Source organism: Pipra filicauda, unplaced genomic scaffold, assembly GCF_003945595.2.
Source record: "Pipra filicauda isolate LSUMZ 115617 unplaced genomic scaffold, ASM394559v2 scaffold16_size7369187_pilon, whole genome shotgun sequence".
Lineage (NCBI taxonomy): Eukaryota > Metazoa > Chordata > Aves > Passeriformes > Pipridae > Pipra > Pipra filicauda.
In genome coordinates this window covers 829,721-849,694 of record NW_024104207.1, presented here as the reverse complement: position 1 = coordinate 849,694, position 19,974 = coordinate 829,721, and the positions used below count along the sequence as shown (strand labels likewise).

The window sequence follows — 19,974 nt, the reverse complement described above, 5'->3', positions numbered from 1 at the left end:
TACTTTGTCCAACACCTTTAATTAGTTGTGACTCAATGGATTTATTCTTTCTCCCATTACAGCAGATGGATCAGGTACAGTTTTAGAGTAACTTCCCTAGGGTTGTGACTTGCTTCATTTACAGTAAAGATGACGAACAACCAAATTCATATTCCAAGAAGAGAAGGGGTCTTTAATGATGGCCAGAGGACTCTGAAACAAAGACACAATTTAGACTGTTCAAACAGTAAAGCAGATCAATTCAGGAATGTAGTACAGATCCTACAACAGACAACTGTACCTACATCTGAGCACAAGAACTGGCAATTCAAATAAAACCCTTGAACTATGTACATTAATAAACTTGTCCAATACTAAAAATCCTCTTCTGCAAGTTTTAAAGCACTATTATGGGCAAACATCCATTCTTCCTTAGTTTTGGTATGGTTCTTTCACAATGGAAGTTTATTTATAGTGTTATCTTGAAGTCTACTGGGCACTATTTTCTCTAATTACACATTTAAAAATGTAAATAACATTTACATGTACAAAAAAACTGGGAGCAAATGGATTATCTACCATGTGCAGACAGTTAACTGAGGTACAGCAGTTTATGAAAAAATAAATTCCAGTGTGATATCAGAAGAAACTGTCCATCAGTATCTAAACACTGCTTTATAAAGTACAAAAATACAAATTCAAAATATAATAGCAGCTACTCTTGTGATCATGCTGATTTAAGTAATTCAATTAAATGGTTGTTACCATTATTTATAAGAACTCCTACCACACAGAGTCAAGGTATACAACTTCCATTCTACTCTTCAAATCCATGCAAAAGACAGATTAAGACAGAGGTAACGTCTGTGCAGATTTACCAATGTTTCTAGGTTATAAAACCATCAACACAACCGAAATTACATATTTTGAAGTAGTCTTTAAACATTTTCTAAATTCATAACTTGACCCCCAAACTTATGTAAAATATTCTGAGCTAATTTTTATTGCACTCATTTAAGAAATAAAACAAGGTATTAGATTTATAATACTTACTATTTGCCACTGCTTTTTTGCCTGGGGGAAAAAAAAATAAGAAAAATACAAGCTGAACAATGACGCTAAAAAATTTTATTTCCTATTTACTTTTTGCAGAGAAAATTAGCTTATACTTCTTATGATTTGCTAATTTAGCTCAAACAAGATTTAGTAAGTGCACAAAACATGTACTTTCCATGATACATCTCAGTAAACTTGATACTGATTTTTAGAAGTTGTTTGTTTTAAATTAATCAAGACTCCATGAATTTAGGAATTGTAGCTGCCAAGACTTCTACTGCAATTCAAAAGAAATGTATACGGATTGTTAGTATTTTACATAACATATGGATATTTTTTATATATATATATATAAATAAACGACATACAGATGTAAACCAAAGCGATATGTTTGCTTTAAAATCTTCCATGAAATTAAAGGTTAAAGCAAAAGTTAAAACCTTTTCTTTTTTTCCCTACCTAACTACTTATATTTATTTAATCCTGTAAGTGCGATGTAAAAGTTTTGGACATGATACACATTATTTGGACAAAGCTGGAAAAATACTGAGGCAATATCACTCAGCTGGTCCCACAGCAAGGGGTTCCTTTCCCTGTTGACTTTGCCTACAGCTTGTAGCATTTCACTGGAAAGGGTTTGACTTGGGATTTTTTCAGCATAGCCTAATGTGAAAAACAGGGCCTTTAAGACACCATGTTTCTTTCTCTAAGAAAGCAATCCAGTGTCAACAAATAACACACATTTTCACATTCAGTGTGCATTTTGAGGTGCACCAGCCCAAAATACACTTTCACAAATTCACATGAGAAAACCTTTTAAAAAGGGGTGTTTTTTTCAGATCTTGAGCAAGTCAGATGTGCGTTTTTAAAATCAGTTCCTACATTTCCTGATCTTCATAACGTAGTCACAGTTACACTGGTATTTGAGTATTTTTATTACTGTAACCTTCTACAATGGCCAAGTTAAAACTTCTAAATTTTTATGGCAAGGACCTGGCCCTAAGTAAGAACGTTAATTTCTTTTTTGCTGACTGATTTGTTAGTTATTGTCTTCTATAAACGTTATCTATAAGGTAACAGCTAATGAGGACTGCAATGTGTAACTTACCCCCATATGAAATTTTGTAATAGGCATAAGCTGTTAACGCCACACCAACCCATATTTCTTGATATACAGTAGTGAAGTAGAATTTCATGGCTCTCCATGACTTTGGAATCATGGTCTGCACCATCTGAAAATTATAAAAAGTTTTGTCATGCTAAGTTTTGCAACTGTATTCTTAACCTGCTGGATTTTTAATATATATATACAGACACAGACATATATCAATATATCTGTCTTTATGTATACATACACACAGAGTCCTGATACATACCCACAGCAGTTCACAGATAAAAAATAATATCCCCAAACACACAAAAGTACTTATTCCAAAGGAAAGCAATGAAAATTCAGAGTTAAAGTTACAATTTATGGGCTAACACAATACCGGAAAAAAAATAAATTACAGCTGATGAAAGGGTTCAAAGATGAGTCAACAGAACATTTATAGAGTAGCAATTCCTCTCTCTCTATCAGTGACTCTGACTCTATCAGAGCTTTTTTAATGTTTCCAGATTCCCTCAGGAGAAAAGTCTCATTCCAGGCAAGCCAGAGAGGCTCCTTCCTTGCACTACCAATTTAGCTTCCCTCCCTCGAAGCTGTCTCTTCCAGCATGGTAATTTCTACTCAAAATAGCAAAATAAATGATGTTAAGCTAATGAATTCATGCTTTATCATGACTATTTGACTTTCAAAATATGCCCCAAGAACAAGAAGCCTGTCAGTGTTGTGTTTTTTCCTCTCTAAGCAGCTTTGTTAGACAACCAAAAAACTGGATGTTTTAGAATAAAGCATACCCTAACTCCCATAAATGTTAGTTCACATTTGCACCACGTTGCACTAAAATGCCACACGCTCCACTGCCTTATGCACAGCACTTCACCCAACAGTCACTATTTACACTTATTACAACCCCATAAAATGAGATATACACACACACAGATAGTATGTGGTAAACCAGAGTCCCAGGAAAGAAAAGCAGAGGCAAACTTCTCTGAGGTAATGCTCACTCACTTATGTGCCATTCCTAAATGTAAAGAATCCCTGGGCAAAGCCTCAGAGAGAAAAGCATTGAGAGGGCAGCCAATGCCAAAACAGCTGGAGAGATCTGGGTGCTTAAACAAGGAAAGCAACGCTGAGGCAACTCACGTCTAATTACAGACAAACCCACATTAATCTTTTATTTGTTTACGGGCAGTCATTTCAATCAAATTTATTACTGTGGCCGGAGTTCCTGAAACAGCGTCGTGCTTTCACCAACACTATCAAGGACACTGCACCTTCCCCTAAATTTCCAGCATTTGTAGTTTCAGATGAACACAGTCACTCTGCTACAGCAGAATATCAAGACACAGCAAAAAGAAAGATTTCTACACCACACTACTACAAAACACAGCAACAAGCGGTGCTCTTTCCAGCTAACACCCTGCTAAAGCCCGGCAGAGACCATTCCCCAAGGCCTGGGCGAGACGTCGTCCAGGCTATTTTTTTCTGAAATCTACCCAGAACAGCGCTGAATTTGCCGTCTTTTTGCCCTCCCCGCCACAAGCCCCCCTCAGCCCGGGGCACCTGCGGCCGCCCGAGGCCTGACCCTCAGCACTGGGGTGGGCGGTGGGTAACGGCGGAGCTCCAGTGCCGCCGGCCGCGCCTCCCTCCCCTGTCCCAGTGAAACAACGATACCCCCCTCGAGCGCTGCCCGGCAGGAAGGGGCAGGAACCGCCCTGAGCCGTTCTGGTCCCGCGGGCCCGGACCCACCGTGGCGGCGGAGCGCGAAGGTCAGGCCGGGGACGGGTCCGCTGCCGCCGCGGGGCGCGCCGGGAAGGGCCGAGCGGGGAGCGGGCGCTGCGGCGCCCCCTATGGCCGCGGAGGACCGGAGCGCTCCCGCACCGCGGCCGTGCCAGCCCCGCTTCCCTCGGAATCGCGGGAGGGGTTAGGCGGGAAGGCACCGCAGTGGGGCATCTGGTCCTACCTCCCTGCTCAAGCAGGGTCATTCCAGAGCACGTGGCACAGGGTTGCGTCCAGACAGTTCTTGAGTATCTGCAGTGAGCGAGACTCCACACCCTCTGTGGTCAATCTGCTCCAGTGCTCGGTCACTGCACAGTAAAGAAGTTCTTCCTCATGTTCAGGTGGAACTTCCTATGCATCAGTTTCTGCCCGTTGCCTCTTGTCCTGTTGCTCGGCACCACTGAGAAGAGCCCAGCTCCATCTTCTTGGCACCCACCCTTTAGATACTTACAGGCATTGATGAGGTCCCCTCTCAGTTATCTCCTCTCGAGGCTGAACTCTGTCAGCCTTTCCTCATAACAGAGGTGCTCCAGTTTCCTCATCATCTTTGTAGCTCTCCACTGAACTGTCTCCCTTGAACAGAGGAGCCCAGAACTGGACACATCACTCCAGATGTGACCTCACCAGGCCTGAGCAGGGGGGCAGGATCACCTCCCTGCACCTGCTGGGAATGCTCTTCCTAATGCACCTTGCTGCAGTGTCCTGCCCAACCTGCACCTCAGTCCTGTTTCCCAAGAAGGAGCACAGCAGGTGTCCTGCGCCAAGACAATGCCAGAAAGGGTCTGTCACAAGTCTATGTAGTGTGTCCCTTAGGGAATAGATTGTCCTGGAGGAGCAGGAGGCACCACTGGGCCAGATTCAGCAGGGCTAATGCACCTGCGTGCCTTGTGGGCCATTTCGTCTGGGCACAGGAAAGGGATGGGACAACTGGGATTCTAGAGTAGCACTCAGGTGTGAAGGGGAAATGACCACCCCGGCCTCCCATGGCTGGGAAGGAAAGGCAAAGCTCAGACTCTTTTCTCACATTAAAATTCTTTAGTGGGATCATAGACTGCATTTACTTTCCTACTGAGTGATTTACATAATCTGCAAGTATATACATATATATCCCCAGATTTGCTAAATATGAGCTTTGTCACACAGGGCAAGTCTTCTTGGATCCTACTTGGGGCTTTTTTGCATTTAATAGAGGATCATAACTTATGTCAGTGAAATACCGCACATACCTCACCTCCTTCATTTAGAACATTCAAAACCTCTTTACGTTTTTGTGAGGAATATCCCTTTGTTTCTTTAATGTAGGATTTTGAGGGCGATATGTTAAACAACCAGAGGCTGTGATATGTTCATCACTCCACATATATCCCAGATTTGTATTTACCTATCTGACAGTAACAGCTCTAGAGCAGTCAACCAAGTGACTGCACTGGATCCAGTGTGGAGATCATACATTCCCCAATTACATGGGAGAAAGTAAGGGGCTATCCTCTGTTTGCATTGTTTTGTATTTATCTGATTTAACAAATTACACACAGGTGTTTTCAGTTATTTCAGAAGGGGGAGGACAGAAAAAAAAAGGGAAGTTCAGTGATACATGTTTATTTTAGTTCCTATTCTTCTTCTGCGGAATATTATCCAGTAGGGATGGCAAGCTTTAGTGTTCGACCCTCACATATACTTCTGGTCTGCGTGTGTACCTCTTGCCTTCCTTTGGCAAGTAAGGCTGTTATAAGTTTTGGGGGGTGGTTTGAAGGAACGCGAGCTGTAACCACAGTTGGATGGGCTGGGCAGGCAGAGCAGGACCGGCCGACAGAGCAGAGCCGGCCGGGATCGCTCCCGCCGGGCGGGGCCGGCACCGGGACCGGCCCTCAGCCGTGCTCACGCGCCGGGGGCGGGGCCGGGCGGAGGGCGGGAAGGCGGGTGCGCGCGCGCGCGTGGCGGGAAGGGCCGAGGTGGCGTCGCGAGGCTTTGGCGCGGAGCCCCGTGCCGGGAGCCGCCCGTCCCTCGCCATGCTGCGGAAACTCACCCCGGAGCAGATCCGCGACTGGTTCACCGTCGGCAGCACCGTCACCGCCATCGAGCTCTTGGGCGAGGAGGCGCAGGCCGCCCCCCCGTGCGCTGGCCCCCGCCACCCCGCACGGGAGCCGTTGACGGCTGCGGGGTGAGTGCGGGGCGCTGCGCTGCTGTAGTTGGTGGTGTCCGTCCCTCCTCTCTGCTGTGTGCCCCTGGCTCCGGGTGTGCTGGGCATTCCCCAGCGTCTGGGCAGCCTCCTCTGACTCCTCTGTTCTGCCTGGGTCTGTGCACTTGTTGGATTCCAGCCTAAAACCCCTGGTACTGTGTGTGGTTCTAGCTCAGGTGTGGCTAGATGTGTTTTTCTTGGCTTAATACTTCTGTTACTTTCTGATTTGTTACTTACCTCAGTTGTCTTGATCGTCAGTAGACATGGTACTTGCTTTGTCTGAAGTGCGTTAGCGCTAGTGTGTAGCTCCAGCGAGTCTTGTTGAAAAACGAACAGAGTTAGGAAAGACCCAGTTTATCTTGATTCAGGTGTATTAACTGAATAATTTTGCCAGTGGCAAATGATAAATAAAATGAGATTCAAGAGTTCGTTGCTGTAGTGACCTAACTAAAGCATTTAAGTTACCAGGGTAAAGCTAATTTGAGGTATCTTCCCATGTCACTCCTTGCAAATGCTTTATTCTCTAATGGCAGAGTTTACAACCAAGGAGAACTTAATGTGTATCTGTATAGCAGCCAGGTACAACTGGTTTTCACTAATGTCTGGATATTGAAAAAATACTTTCCCCTGGATGCTGCCTAAACTGGAAGGTGTTGTGGCCTTCCATGCTAGTCTTAGTATTTAGAGTATCTGTAGTTGCCATAGAAAAGTATTTTATATGCACTTCCATACAGTAAAGTCTTTTTCACAATCAGATGGAGGGTACAGTCTACAGTGAGTGTTGGTTTGTTGTGTTTTTTCACCCTATATGATGTACAGCAGGATAGGTTGCTTGGTTTCTGGAACTCTCTTAAAAGGTGTACATTGGCTTCTGAGAAGGAATGAACCTTTTGCATAATGTTTGAACTGCCGATGTGCGGGAGTTCGGCAGAGACTGTTGGTTTCTGCCTTTGCTTTGAGTAAAGGATAAAACTGACATGTCAAAATATCCCTTTTTATCCTTTAATGTAAAAGTGCTGCCGTTATCAAGCTCCAAATCTGACTGAGATCTACTGGATTTTATGCAGGTTGTTAAAATTTTTCAGAAGTGACCAGACAAAATTTAATAGTTCTCTAAGATTATTTACTGTGAATATAATTCTGGAATCCAGTATGTACAAGATGTCTGAGACTTCTCAGTCTTTATTTAGGTGAAAATAACATTTCTGCGGTACTTGAGAAGTGTTTGACAAGAGATTCTTGAACGCAACTGAGCACTAAGCCACCAAAATATGTCAAGTAACACAGGAGAAGCCTTGTGTGCCTACACAGAGGCAAATTTTTGTCTTTGGTTGGATAAATATCTCTTTCCACTCACAAGTCTTAGCAGATAATCTAATTGTGGATTTCACAGTTGTGTTAACAGTGAAAAGTTAATGTTATGGGTTTGGGTTCCCCCCCACCTTAGGGGGAGAGAGAGGGATATGCACCCTAAGGGACTGTTTGTGTAAGTGTGGACAGAACTTCTGAGCAATAAACTTGTATAAAATCTATGAGGATAGATGGTAGGTGTGTATGTGCTGCCACAAAATGGACAGAACCTCTATGAAAAGGCATGTTTGCTTAGCTGTGTTTTGTTTCCATACATGCTTCTGTTTCACAGTTCTGGGAACGTGCTTACGTTTAAAGAGTTTTTTCAAAACTTGAGAACTCTTGAGGAGGTTTAGATTCAAGTGCTTAGATGGAAAGGAAGTGCTTGTTTTTTATTCACTGGCTTCTTAAGAAATTGAGTTCAAAGAGCTGAAAATAAAAGAATTTCCCTTTTGTTAAGGCTGCTTGTGGCATAAAAATCTATTTTAATATTTCTTTCAAAACTCTTGATTTGTTTCTTGGGAAAATCAAAACCAAAGTTTTTTCAAATATTTCAAATGCTTATTTGTATTTATTTCAAGTTGGATATACACTTATTGATGGAGACTCTGCCTGCCACTTTTGTCTAAATTTTGTGGGTTTAGTACCAAATTGGTAGTGATAATAACAGGTGTGTTATTGCACACAAATGTTAGTATTTTACAAAAATGCTACTGAGATTGTCTAATGGCATCTAAAAGCCTCACATCTCCCTTAAAAGAAATGCGGAATGTGTTTTTTTCTTTACCAATGATGCCTCATTTTCCAAGGCTTTTAAGATTACCTTGTTTTCTGAACTGCCTCTAGAATAGCAGTATTAGTAATTGAGCTTGTTAGGGGAGGGTAATAGAAACCACAGAAATTGTGGCTAGAGTTTTGATCCCTAAATAGCTCGCCGATTAACTTTTTAATTCCTCTGATTACATTTAACTGAATGAAAAGAAATTGAGACCTGTAAATCTTTCCTTGTTATCAACACAGTTGTGGTTAACATTAAGATAGTTAAAGGCTTAAGTGTGGAAGAGGTGGTTATTCTCTCTTTCATTTCTTGCATTTCATAGGTGTAGCTTTGGCCAGAAACATTTCACACTGTTTGCTCTGCCTGACACCTGTGCAGGTGGAGACATTTCTGTCCTCTGGAATTACTACCACTCACCTCTCTGTCACCAGAGTGGTTTGTGTTGGCTGCCTATGTCAGAAATATGGCTGACTTAGCATAAGGAATGATAGAGTTTCAGAGCACCTCGTGCTAATCATGTAGACCATAAATAAAAAGTGCCTAGAGAAGCAGTTGAGTTCTTGGGCAGTGATTTTCTGCAGGGAAGTGATGACTACCCTACAGCCATCTTACTCCTGTCTGATGGAGCTGAAACCTGAGGATAAACTAATTTCTAGAAAATGGCTTGTCTTAGCTGGTGAACTGAGGAACAGATTCTCTTTATAGCATGTTGCAGCAAACTTAACACGTTTCTTTAAAATATGTTTAATTTCCTTAGCTTCTTGCTCTTACACCTTTGCTTTTTCTATGCTTTTCTTTGCTTTTTAACTAGAGAAAGTATATAGTACTTTGGTCAGGAGAAAGTGCTCGTATTTTGCAAAGTTACCCCTAATTTTCTGTTTTTGAAAAAATGGAAAAAGTAAGGCCTTAGTGAATGGCATTTTCCCAGCACTTGCCTTATTTTTTTTTCTTGTACCTTATCCAGTTCCCCCTTGATTTCTCCCTCTCCTTTACCCCCAAATATGGGCACTAGGACTGGATGCAGTAGCTTAATATCAGTTTCATCAATAAAACATGCATATAAAAGTAGATGAGCCTTTTTGTGCCTTTCTCTAGCATTGCATTGGGATTTAACATTGAATTGACTGGGATGCCTAGATACATTTGATAACTATTATTCAACAACTGCCTTTTAGCATATGGTGTAGTTGATGGGTCTTGTTTCTGGACTTAGAAAAATGCATTTGCTTATACTAAAGTGAAATAGAAGTGAAATTAATGAAGAATGGGTAAGTTGTATCTGTGGTCAACTTGTGGGGCTGGTTTTGTCTCTCTTTTTTTTTTCCTTTTTTTATGGTGATCATAAAGGTAAGTGGATCTTCCATGTTTACTGGCCTTTCATTTTCCATAACTAAAATTTGGAAGCAAAATTTTGAGGGCTTTTTTCACTTATTTTCCAGTAGAAGGCTGTTGAGGGTACCATTTAAAGAAATGAACTTGCCATTGCAGCAATCTTGCATGTTTGACCAAATAAAACCTATTTTCTGAAACTGGTATTGTGGGTATTAATTCTCAGTATAACATTAATTCTGCCAATGCCTTTTTTATGTTCAGTATGTTACCCTCATTCCTATGGAAAAGGTACTTCACATTTAGCACTTTGGGGGGTTTTATCATTGAATGAAAACCTTCCTTTCAGTCCTTTCCTGCCGTCTTGCAGGGCTTAGAACTTCAGGAAAAGAATCTCTAACTACTTGTGTTGCCTCAGAAGAGCAGAATAAGTTCAGAGCAGCATTTTTGTTATTTATCCATAAACTGACAACTGGCAAAAGGAAGGCAAAGAGTTTATAGCAGCTCTGAGTGCAGATATAGTGAGTTTTGTGTATTTATTTTATGGTAAGTGGAGGGACTCCTTACTTTTGGTATTGAGCTGCAAGTTTTATTTTAAACCTATAGGAAATGTTTTCCTCTTGTCCTCCAATGCTTTATCCTTTTGGTGTGTGCAAGAGTTATGATTATTTTACATCCCGTGTATATTACATTTTACTTTTCTACATGAAATGTTCTTTATATTACAAGCTTTTCAGAGGTTTTTTTTAAGTAATATTTTCATCGTTTATGAAAGTATTATGCCATTTGTTTATGCAATTTATGTTGCATTATTAGGAAATTCTTTCTTGGGTGGGGGATACAACTGTGGAGCATAAGAAAATGCCTTGCAGTTGTTATTACCACCTAGAGGAAGTTGGAATGTTGTCTTTAGTATACCTGAGGAAAATATCAGAGGAAGCAGTTTTCCTCTGTGTTTGCAAAGTAGTGAGTTGGGCCATGTGAGTCTTACCCGTTTTTTGTGATGTGGCAGACAGATTAAAAGGAAATCTGGAGAAGAAGAGGTTACATAAGATATGTAAGAACTTGTTACGTACAGTGATGGGAGTACAATTGGAAATGTAGCCAACTGAGTTCTGGCATATGTTTTCATTGATTTTCTGCTCCAATTGCCTGCTGTGACCGTAACTCCTACATATCCAATCAGTCTTGTAAAACTTTATTATGAACCCACAGTGATAGATGATGGCAACTGAAAAAAAATGTTGTTATATTTAAATTTAGAATAATCACCTCTTACTTTGGAAATGATCTGGCTTGACTCTTCGGCTATTCTAGAAACGTACTGTCTGATTTGATCAAAATGGTTAAGTTTAATGCAGAATTAGGGTTTCAGAGCAGTTTCCAGTAAGTCAAATTTGAAATTATATACAACTGTTTGAAAAAATATAACTCATTAATTTCATGCAGAACAGAGAGCTAGTTGTTAAATGCCATTAAATATCCAACTAAATGCTTTCATTTAATTGTCCACCTTCATAATACTTCAGCACGTGCAGAGTACACTTTAGGAAAAAATATAGAAATATTACATGCAGCATGTTATAAGTTCTGTTAATGTTTCATGCAACTTACTCTTGAAATTAAGAAATAACTATTCAGCTTCAAAACATATTTACCAGTTTATTTGGTACAACTTAGAGTATATGAAACCATTTCATTTACACAGTATAAAGTTCCCATAGAGCCTAAAAACTATGTGACAAATACAGAAGTTTTTATCTAATGCTGTGTGAATTGATGCTGTTTCAAAATATGGAAAGTAGTATTTTTTTATTGTTTAAATACTTCTAGCTCTATACGGCTAAAAAATTAAATGCTTCAGAATTTTTTCGGAAACATCTACATTGCTTATTAAAAGATGGCTTCAAACACAACAGCTCTAAGAAACTATAAAGATAAAAGGGGAGTTGATAGTTAAAGTTATTGCATACTAGTTATAACGAAGTATTTTAATTTCTGAACTTGGAAAAAAGGGGAACAGGTCACATTTCTTACTGCTATATGTGTCTGGATGGCAATGACAAGAAAGGAATGCGAATGGCTGCATAACTTTTTGAAAGCAACACAAACCAACTTAACTTGATGGGTAGTAATAGGGTAGATTCCAGATTCTATGAGAGAAGGTGGGAAACATGCTGTGTGTGTTTTTGTCAACATAACTTGAAACAGTGGGGATTTCATCCTTGTCCGACTTGTTAGAGCTGTCGCCACGCGGACTGAAATGTTCAGGACAGTTTGTATTCCATGCATCTGCCAGCTGCTCTGGTTGGTTTTCTCTCTCAGTAGTGGTGAGAAAATCTTTTAAAACTTGCTTGAATATGTAGACTATTTCCCAGGGTAAGACATCATTTTCTGCCAAAACTTCACGAAATCTAGAAATGAACAAAAATTGAAATCTAATCATCAGCGTTGAAAACTCTTTTGTTTCCTCTCTGGTCACTGGAGGGGGGAAGGAGGAAATTACTGCATGTGGTGCTATTTTTTCCTTGCTGCCACGTTTCCCCACACACCTCCCCGAGAAGATTGTGAGAGGAAAAGAGCTCTAACAATGTACTGGATGTGCTCCAGCTATTATGAGGACAGTAAGTGGTTGTTACTGGGTATGCTTTTCTTTTTTCCTTTTTTTTTTTTTTTGGCCCATCTGGGTAACTTGATTTAAACTGACTTTGCCCTGAGGTATATTTTGGGCTTTAAAAGGAGCTTGTTCTGTTGTATCTGTGAGTCCCTAGAAAATGTATTAAAATACAGGCATAGGAGAATTTTTCTTTGTGAAATGTGTATGGGGGATTTTTTTTTAAATCTGAATTTTTTTTTTACACTGATTTGCTAGTTTTAGAAGCTTTCAGGTATTTTGGACAGTAAAGCTGGATTTTTTTGCATAATAGTGCATTGCATTAGTCCTTTGATTTTGGGTTATTGGGTTACTATTTTATAAATATTGGGGATAAATAACAGAGGAAAAACTGGAAGTATCGAAAGGTCATATAAGACTTCCCTCGTTTGGATTAGACCAGGAAAATCCTGATTTAAAACTTCCTTCAAGTACAACATATTAAAGTGAAGATGTAATTTATAGAACACCTATAAAAATGCATTCCAGTTGCTGGTCACTGCTACTTCTGCAGATCAGAGCCAAATACTAACTTCAACTAGGTAGAAAAACATAGTACTTTTTATAGAGTACTCAGAGTTAGGGAAATACGAAACAATTACCTGCTGAGAACAGTTCCTGTTTGGCAAGGCTGGATTTGTGAACACAGAACTTCGAGTTGCCGTTGCTCAGTAGCTGGAATTGTTGCTTGAGGGTTCTGGTAGTTCTTGAGCCAGTTGTAATCCATGCCAGTCTTCTGGACTTTTTGTTCGTTTTCGATCTCTTGCACGAATCTTTCACGCTCTTTCAGGTGCCATTTCAGCTCCCTCAGCAGGGTTTTTGTAACAACTTCTGATCCAGGACATCTTGTGGGCTTGTAGGAATCGGTTTTTGACCATTTCATCCAGCCAAAAAGTGGCATTTTTAAGCTGAGAGGGGGGAAAAAAAATGGTTGTTTCTGTCTGACCGATTAGTTCTTTTTACCTGTAGACTTCCTTCTTAGCAACTGCATGTCTGAATGAAAATTTATTAATGGTGCTGAACTAGCTTGCGGTACAATAAAAGTAGTGATAACATTCACCAAGCCATAATGAAATCTGACAAGCTTTACATTTTATAAAATTTCCCGTTTGTTTTCTGAGTTAAAATACTACATGAAGTTTGCAACATTTAAAAGTGCATATCTGTCATCTCGGAAATATTTCATTTTTTATCCTATAGTGTATATGGTTAAAAAAAAAAAAAAAGAAACCCCAGGGAACTGTTTCCCCTCGAACAAGCAAACCAAAAAACCACCAACCTCACAAAATACCCAAAACCAATCAAACGCCCCCCCCAACAAAACAGAAAACCCCAAACCTCCAAAATTTGAAGTTACATTTACATTTAAAGATTATACTAATTAATAAAGTTAAGTACTGGAACTCTGCATGATCTGGTTTTACAACCTCTGTATCGATTTATATTTTAAATATTTTAAATAAATTATTGTTCACATAACCTGGAATCAGAAATCTGGTGGAGTAGACTTTTAAATTGCAGTTTCTAAGAAATCATGCAGACACAAGCGTGCAAATTGGAGTAAAATAACATAAATTACCTTTGCAGCTGTCTGTGAAAAGTGTTGTTTCAGGTCAGTTTGCTTGAAGGTCTCTTATTCTAGCATGTCCTGTTTGCAGGTTGTTACTACTGCTGGAAGAAAACAAGCGTTTTTTCTCTTTTCCTTTTTTTTCTTTTTTTTTTTTTTTTCATTTACTCAGACTGTGCTAAAAAAAAATGACTTTCTGTACTGAATATGACAGTTTAAGTTTTTCTGCTTTTAAGGTTCTTTTTCATCCTCTGTATCAGAGAGAAGCAGTAATCCATTTAACCTAGCATGGTCTCTCAAATACTTTCTACCAAGTCCATTAAGATCTCCTACCTTTGAATTGAGTTCTGCCGGTGGCAGCAATTTAAAAAAAGATGGTGACAATTTCAAATGCTTGTTGCTAAATCCATCCAAAGGTATTGTTGGTAGTGAGATGAATAATGATAGTCTGAAGCAACTACAGCCCTGCTTGTAGCTAAAGTTAAGGCTGTCGTGTGATGTGATGCTTGGCTGTGCATAGCTGTAGGTCACAGTTTAGAGCTGTATTTTTATGCCTGTAGAGTGCTAAAAATAACTACATTGCTTTTATCATCAAACTAAACTTTCAGGCCATTGAGATGCTGGAAGACTTATCTCCCATTAGAGGGGGATCAGGCTGTTCTGCTGTCATTTTTAAACAGCTAAGAATAGTTTTTCTCTAGTAAAGATCATCTAAAGCTTTTGTTAAGTGAGTGTTGACAGAAAAGAAGTATTTGACAGTTGCTCAGGATTTTGTTGCTGCATTAAATGCTTCTTCCAGATGAATTTCATCAATCTCACGCTACTGTACTTTTTCATTGCTGTGCATTGCTGTTAGCATTTTAAATTAACATTCCAAATGTGTTTAAAGAAGCAAGGCTGCAACACCTCCAGTGCTCCACAAAAGACACATTAATCTAATTAAAGGAATAGAACGATAAAAAGATGCAAATTGAGGTCAAACTGATCCAAAAAGCCCAGAATTGTAAGTCTTACCATAGACATTGCCTCTCTCAACTGGCTGTCAGTTGCCTGCTCCCTCCTTTCTTGATGAATATTTTGAGCATATCCGTTTTTAAGGTTCATTCTCAGGGCTGGCAATGTGCACACCAAAGGTCGCTGAAGCAGCCATTTTCCGTTCCAGTTATCTGGTCTCTTCCTATTAATCTAAATAGTAGCCATGGAATGCGAAATGCTGCCTCTCCATCTCGCTCTTGTTCTAATGACTGTCTTTGCTTCCCCTAAGTATTTTTCATTCCTACCTTTTTTCCCTCCACTGGTGTGTTGAACTGTTGGGAGAACAGAGGTTCTGTAAATTTGTTCTAGATGTCATACAACATAAAGGATGACGTGTATGGCTGTTATTAAAGCTGATATTACTTATACATTGGAAAAATTCAAGTGTCAGTATTAATCCTCTTCAACTGGAAGGTTTTCACATTGCATTGTGTGTGGTACTATGAAAAAGGAAGGGAGCTAGGTTTATGATGACAGAACTGTCCTGACAGATTTTCAGATGAAATTAAAATGCTCCTTGCCACCTCCTTTACAGCACAGTTAACACGTCACCACTTTTTTCCACTATATCAATCTTCAAGTAAACTGCTGTACAATATAAAACCATAATAGTGTCTTTGCAAATTAGAGAGGCATACTGGAAGGTCTGCAAAGTAATTAAATGAGAAACCTACAACTTTTGTTTTTTAACCTAATATTTGGTTGCATCATTGAAAATGCAAGGCAGGATGCTGAGAATTATGTTTATCTTTCCATTGGTAGAACACTAAAGTTGAAAATGAATATTGCTTCTACTTTTGCAGGCATTTCAGGTGTGTATTCAGGAAGAGGTGGCTGCTCACGTGTGGCTGGTGTTGGAAACTGGACTTGAAAGTAGAGCAGTATTTTATGCAGTTTCTAGCCCCTGTTTATTCCTAGGAGCTTTGGGGAGTTAGCATTCCATCCAGCTATCCCTAAATGTACTCATGGATCTGCAGTGCTGTGTCAGGGTGGAAGTTTTGGCTTGCCTTTAGCTGATAGTGGGTCTGTTCCCTGAAGGCACTTCAGAGTTTGTCTTTATTAGTAACTTAGTTAATAACGTCATAATGCCCAGCTCTGTGCATCCCCAGTCAGAATAATGAGCCTACCCTGGTGCATGTGGCAGAACAGTTCCTACGGCCATGGACTCAGTTTATTCTGTTATTTTCTTCTACCCTGAAAATAAATTACATATGAGGCACAGTTCTGTTTTGTGCTTGATTTTTTTCAAGGCATGTTTAAGGAGTTAGTTATTCTTACTTGTCTGAGTGGAAGGGAGTGTCAGTGTGGTGTGGTACCTGTCATGTTGAAAGAATTCTTCCTAAGGTAGTGTTTGCACCCATGGGGATGGTTACGTTTTGGGTATGGTTTGTACTGAAGAGCTGCAGCTAAACCCAGCACTTGCTGGAAGAACCCTCATTTTCAGAGTGGTTCGGTTCTGCTGTGTGGGTGACTTGCTGTGAAGGTGTGGAAGTCCAGTTCGTGGCTCTAATCATTAACCTGAAAATGTCTGGTACTCAAAATTTCATCTATTCCAGCAGTCCCTCTCTTGTCTCTTCCTGCTTGACGTCGCAGTTGTGAGGGGGAGCTTGACAATTAAGGTAGAAGTTAGAAGTAGTGCTGACTTTTAAAATTGTTCAGGGTTAAAACTTCTTGAATCGCTCCTTGTCAATACTCTTAAAGCTCCTAGTTGGTAACAGACTAAGTTCTGTGGGGAAGGCATAGCATAGCTACAGAGTAAGAATATTTATGTACACTTATGAGTACAGCAGACAACATACAGATTTAAGTAGTTGAAACGTACCACAGGGAAAGGGGATGCATGTTTTGAGGGTGCTGAACGTGCCTGGATTTTAGCTTTTTCGTTGCAGTAGTAAAGCATAACTCCAAAGAAGTACTTTAAGAATAACAGCGAGGTGGTTTTGTGCATGTTCACAGGAGATGTCCTCTAGTATAAGCAGTAGCATTAGAGATGAATGAATTCTTACTTGAAGATCATCATGAATAATGTTAATACTGGCTACTTTAGAAGTGCGGCCGTTTATGGCAAGGTAATGTTTCTTGGCTAAAAAGAGGTGAAAGAAAATGTTTATTTTACCATTGATGCTTTTTGAAATATCTTGAAAGCTTTCTTAAAATACAAACAAACAAACAAAACAACTAAATAAAATAATGTCTTTAGCACAGGAAATGTAGGTATTTGCATGATATGTGGCTAAGTAAATTTTACATTCTGATTAAGACTTTCAACACTACAGTAATAAATAATTTGCTGTAATGATATGCAGAAGGCATATCTTGAAACAACCTTGTCATTCTTGCAAAATCTGAAATTCTCACAAAGAAGAAATGTTCTCTAGGGATCAGCTGTTTTTCCAAGTGTGGTGTTTTCTTCTGAAAAAGTATTGTTCTGTAACTGTATTCTGGGACAAAAAAAAAGCTGCAAATCCAAGTCACCTCTGAATACAGCAAGACTTTAGTCTTAAGACATGTGCCTTAACATCACATACATAAAGGAACTTCCTGAACCTGACAACCAGGTCCTGTAATAAATAAGGCAATTTGGTTAAATGTGGGGCTGTGCTGCTATGCCTGTCTGTAAGGACTACAAGTTCAGTACTTATTTGTACTGATTGAGTGTGCTGTTGGACAACACACTATTTTTCTGAGAGAAAGCCGGTTTGAGGAGAAGTTGGTGCTGAACAGCAGTTCATTCCAAGCCACTTCCATTTAACTGAACACTGCACCGATTTGAGGTACAAGGTGTGATAAATGGAGAGAATAGGTGAAGGAGAAGCTTCTTATTCTTTTCTTCGGAAAATTTTATGGCATCTGTACCATCTGAGGTGCTACTTACTCTTGTAATTGAAAAGGGCAAGAAGTATAGCTTTCTTTATGAATGAGACTCAATGACACACTGAGAAATGATCAACCTAATTCTTATTTGACCAAAAGTGCTGATAGCAGGTCATAACCATAGCTAGTGAGCTAACATTTCAGCACATTGTTGCAGCGGTGGATGTTCCATAATTCTTTGCTAGTATCTTGATAATAGTCACATCCTGTGATTTGCTGCTGTGGATTTTGTGTGAAGGGCTGATGAATCTTGTGGGTTAAGCCTGATAGGCACCTAAGAGCCCCTCACTCTACTCCCTGCTGACCCTCAATGGGATAGAGGCTAAGGAATGGAAGAGCAAAAGAAAAAAAACTTGGGTTCAAGATAAAAAGCTGTTTAAGAAGGGGAAGAAGAGAGAAAGAAAACAAAAGAGGTGATGCAAAGGCAGTTCCACATCACCCCTCATGGGCAGAGTGATGCCCAGCCAGGTTCTGAACAAAAGATGGCAAACAGAACTGAAGATCTTCTATCCTTTTGCTTCTGAGCATGACAGTGCATGGCATGTGATATCTCTTTGGTTAGTTTGTGTTACCTGCCTGGTTGTGTCCCCTCACAACACTTGAAAGCCCCACAGTCTGTTCACAGGGGCAGGGAAGGGGTGCAATGAGAAATAGAGAAGGCCTTGATACTGTGCAAATGCAGCTCAGCAATAACTAAAACATTTGTGTTTTAGAAGTATTGATTTGGTGACAAATCTAAACCACAGCACCATAGAGCTGCTATAAAGAAAATAACCCCATCAGTCATCTGAGGGAAGAGAGGTTTCTTAATATGATTTATCCATAGGTAGCAGGTTGGATCATTTCCTTTTATTTATAAATGCAGCCTCACACTTTGGATTTAATCATTAACTTTGTAGTGCATTTTTCTTTAGATTTGACAGAACAACTCTCTCTAGCTGTTTCAGGCTGCAGACAGATGGTGAGTCTACCTCCTCTGATCAGTTCAGACAGTATTTGACTACAGCTTTTGCTTTTTAACAACTAGGAGCAAAATTTGCCATGAGCCTGCACAAGAGGCCTCTTGGTAAGACTCCTTGTTTGGTCCTTTGCTGTGAGAGTGAACAACTGAATAAGTCTCTTTTAGCAGCGTTAGCTGACAGAAATTTGTGTAAGCTGTCACTGTACTTCTGGTGCTGAGATGAATAAAATCAGGATGTGGTTGAAGCTGATTTCTTGCAGTTGGACTGTCTGTAGCTTCAATGTCTCTGGTGCTGGTGGCACTTCACTAATAGACCAGGGAGTTACAGGCATCAATTTGAAATTGAGGGCATCTTGCTTTCAATACTACCCTTCATGGGCATTCTTTTAAATTAACAGCAGTCTTTTACTTGCGTTTTATTTTTTTTCAGAGATTTATTTAATCTTGATTTTACCAAGTGTGTAACCAAATGTTTTTGTTTAGGCTTTCTTGCTGTGGGATTTTTTTTCTTCTTTTTTGCCAAGTTTTTTTGCCTTTGTGTTCAGAGGGAAGGGGTGAATTTTGAAGTTTTAAGGAGTGTAGATGCTTTGTGAATGTTGCTAAAGGATCAGAAACAATGCTTGATAGAGAAACTGTGCTTTTGGTTGAAGTTAGTAAATATGAACACCTGTCTGACATCTAATTCATAATTAATTCTAACAACTTTGATTTGCCAAATTAACTGTTTCATGTGTGGTAGAGAGGTAGTTGCTGTGTGGCTTGTCACCATCTGCCACAGGTAACACCTGCCCTCTTCAGAGCATCCCGTTGGATCTATGGCTGCAGAAAGAGGAACTCATCAGCAGCTCATGTCCAAGTTCTTTGAAGCCCAGGAGTTCATCCCAGTCCCCCCCACTGGCATAAAATCCCAGAGCAGGAGACGGTAAATTTGATTTGGACCGTTTCATCATGGCATTTGTGGTTGTTATTTTTCTTGGATTTTAACTGTGAATAAGATGGAAGGTCTTGCAGAGCTGTTAGTTTGACATGTGTTAAATATTTCTGAGATGTTGAGTTTACATAGTTTATCCAAATCCAAACATTTGCATTAGAGTTTTTCAGGATTTTTGCAAAGTGGTTTTAGTGCTCTCTCTCTCTCTCTGTCTCTGTCTCTCTCTCTCTCTCCCCCCAACTGTTTAAGGTTTTAAAACTGGAGATCTGAATTACTGCTATGAGGAAGAGCAGTGCAAGCCTTTAAAATGCCTATATATGAAGACTTTATCACTAAATCTACCTATTTACATTTTAGAACAGCTCTTAGTGGTAAAAAGCATCAATCTCACTGAT

At 39.8% G+C, this 19,974-nt stretch overlaps 3 protein-coding genes across 6 annotated transcripts in view; 1 reads left to right on the top strand and 2 right to left on the bottom strand.

Annotated features, from left to right (window-relative positions):
- Positions 1 to 3,975, bottom strand: ATP5MJ (ATP synthase membrane subunit j). Of its 3 annotated transcripts, none has more exons than XM_027732891.2 (4): positions 3,893 to 3,975; positions 2,144 to 2,267; positions 1,033 to 1,053; positions 1 to 192 (listed from the first exon to the last, which is right to left on the bottom strand). In XM_027732891.2, exons 2-4 carry the CDS (start codon positions 2,265 to 2,267, stop codon positions 173 to 175), a joined length of 165 nt encoding a protein of 54 aa, XP_027588692.1. In that variant the 5' UTR covers positions 3,893 to 3,975; the 3' UTR covers positions 1 to 172. The 3 variants fall into 3 exon arrangements, with proteins under 3 accessions (XP_027588692.1, XP_039235491.1, XP_027588693.1); XM_039379557.1 differs by having other exon boundaries at positions 3,822 to 3,918; XM_027732892.2 differs by lacking the exon at positions 3,893 to 3,975 and adding an exon at positions 3,707 to 3,810.
- A 1,894-nt stretch (positions 3,976 to 5,869) lies between these two features.
- TDRD9 (tudor domain containing 9) overlaps positions 5,870 to 19,974 on the top strand; it is a 73,197-nt gene continuing 59,092 nt past the window's right edge. For both annotated transcript variants that reach the window (XM_027732896.2, XM_039379555.1), the window contains exon 1: positions 5,870 to 6,083. In XM_027732896.2, the coding sequence (XP_027588697.1) occupies positions 5,932 to 6,083 (152 nt within the window). In that variant the 5' untranslated portion in view covers positions 5,870 to 5,931. The remainder of the gene's footprint in view (positions 6,084 to 19,974) is intronic.
- Positions 11,675 to 14,868, bottom strand: RD3L (RD3 like). The gene is made up of 4 exons (XM_027732899.2): positions 14,793 to 14,868; positions 13,791 to 13,882; positions 12,814 to 13,119; positions 11,675 to 11,972 (listed from the first exon to the last, which is right to left on the bottom strand). The coding sequence occupies exons 3-4, from the start codon at positions 13,110 to 13,112 to the stop codon at positions 11,675 to 11,677; spliced, it is 597 nt and encodes a 198-aa protein (XP_027588700.1). The 5' UTR covers positions 13,113 to 13,119; positions 13,791 to 13,882; positions 14,793 to 14,868.

Excerpts from the sequence above, each read along its gene's own strand:
- RD3L (XM_027732899.2), bottom strand. The coding sequence starts at position 13,112 with ATGCCACTTTTTGGCTGGATGAAATGGTCAAAAACCGATTCCTACAAG. Across the intron at positions 11,973-12,813 it reads ACAGGAACTGTTCTCAGCAG|ATTTCGTGAAGTTTTGGCAG; the intron begins GTAATTGTTTCG and ends GTTCATTTCTAG.
- ATP5MJ (XM_027732891.2), bottom strand. The coding sequence starts at position 2,267 with ATGGTGCAGACCATGATTCCAAAGTCATGGAGAGCCATGAAATTCTAC. Across the intron at positions 1,054-2,143 it reads TTACAAAATTTCATATGGGG|GCAAAAAAGCAGTGGCAAAT; the intron begins GTAAGTTACACA and ends TTTTTCCCCCAG. Across the intron at positions 193-1,032 it reads CAAAAAAGCAGTGGCAAATA|AGTCCTCTGGCCATCATTAA; the intron begins GTAAGTATTATA and ends TCTTTGTTTCAG.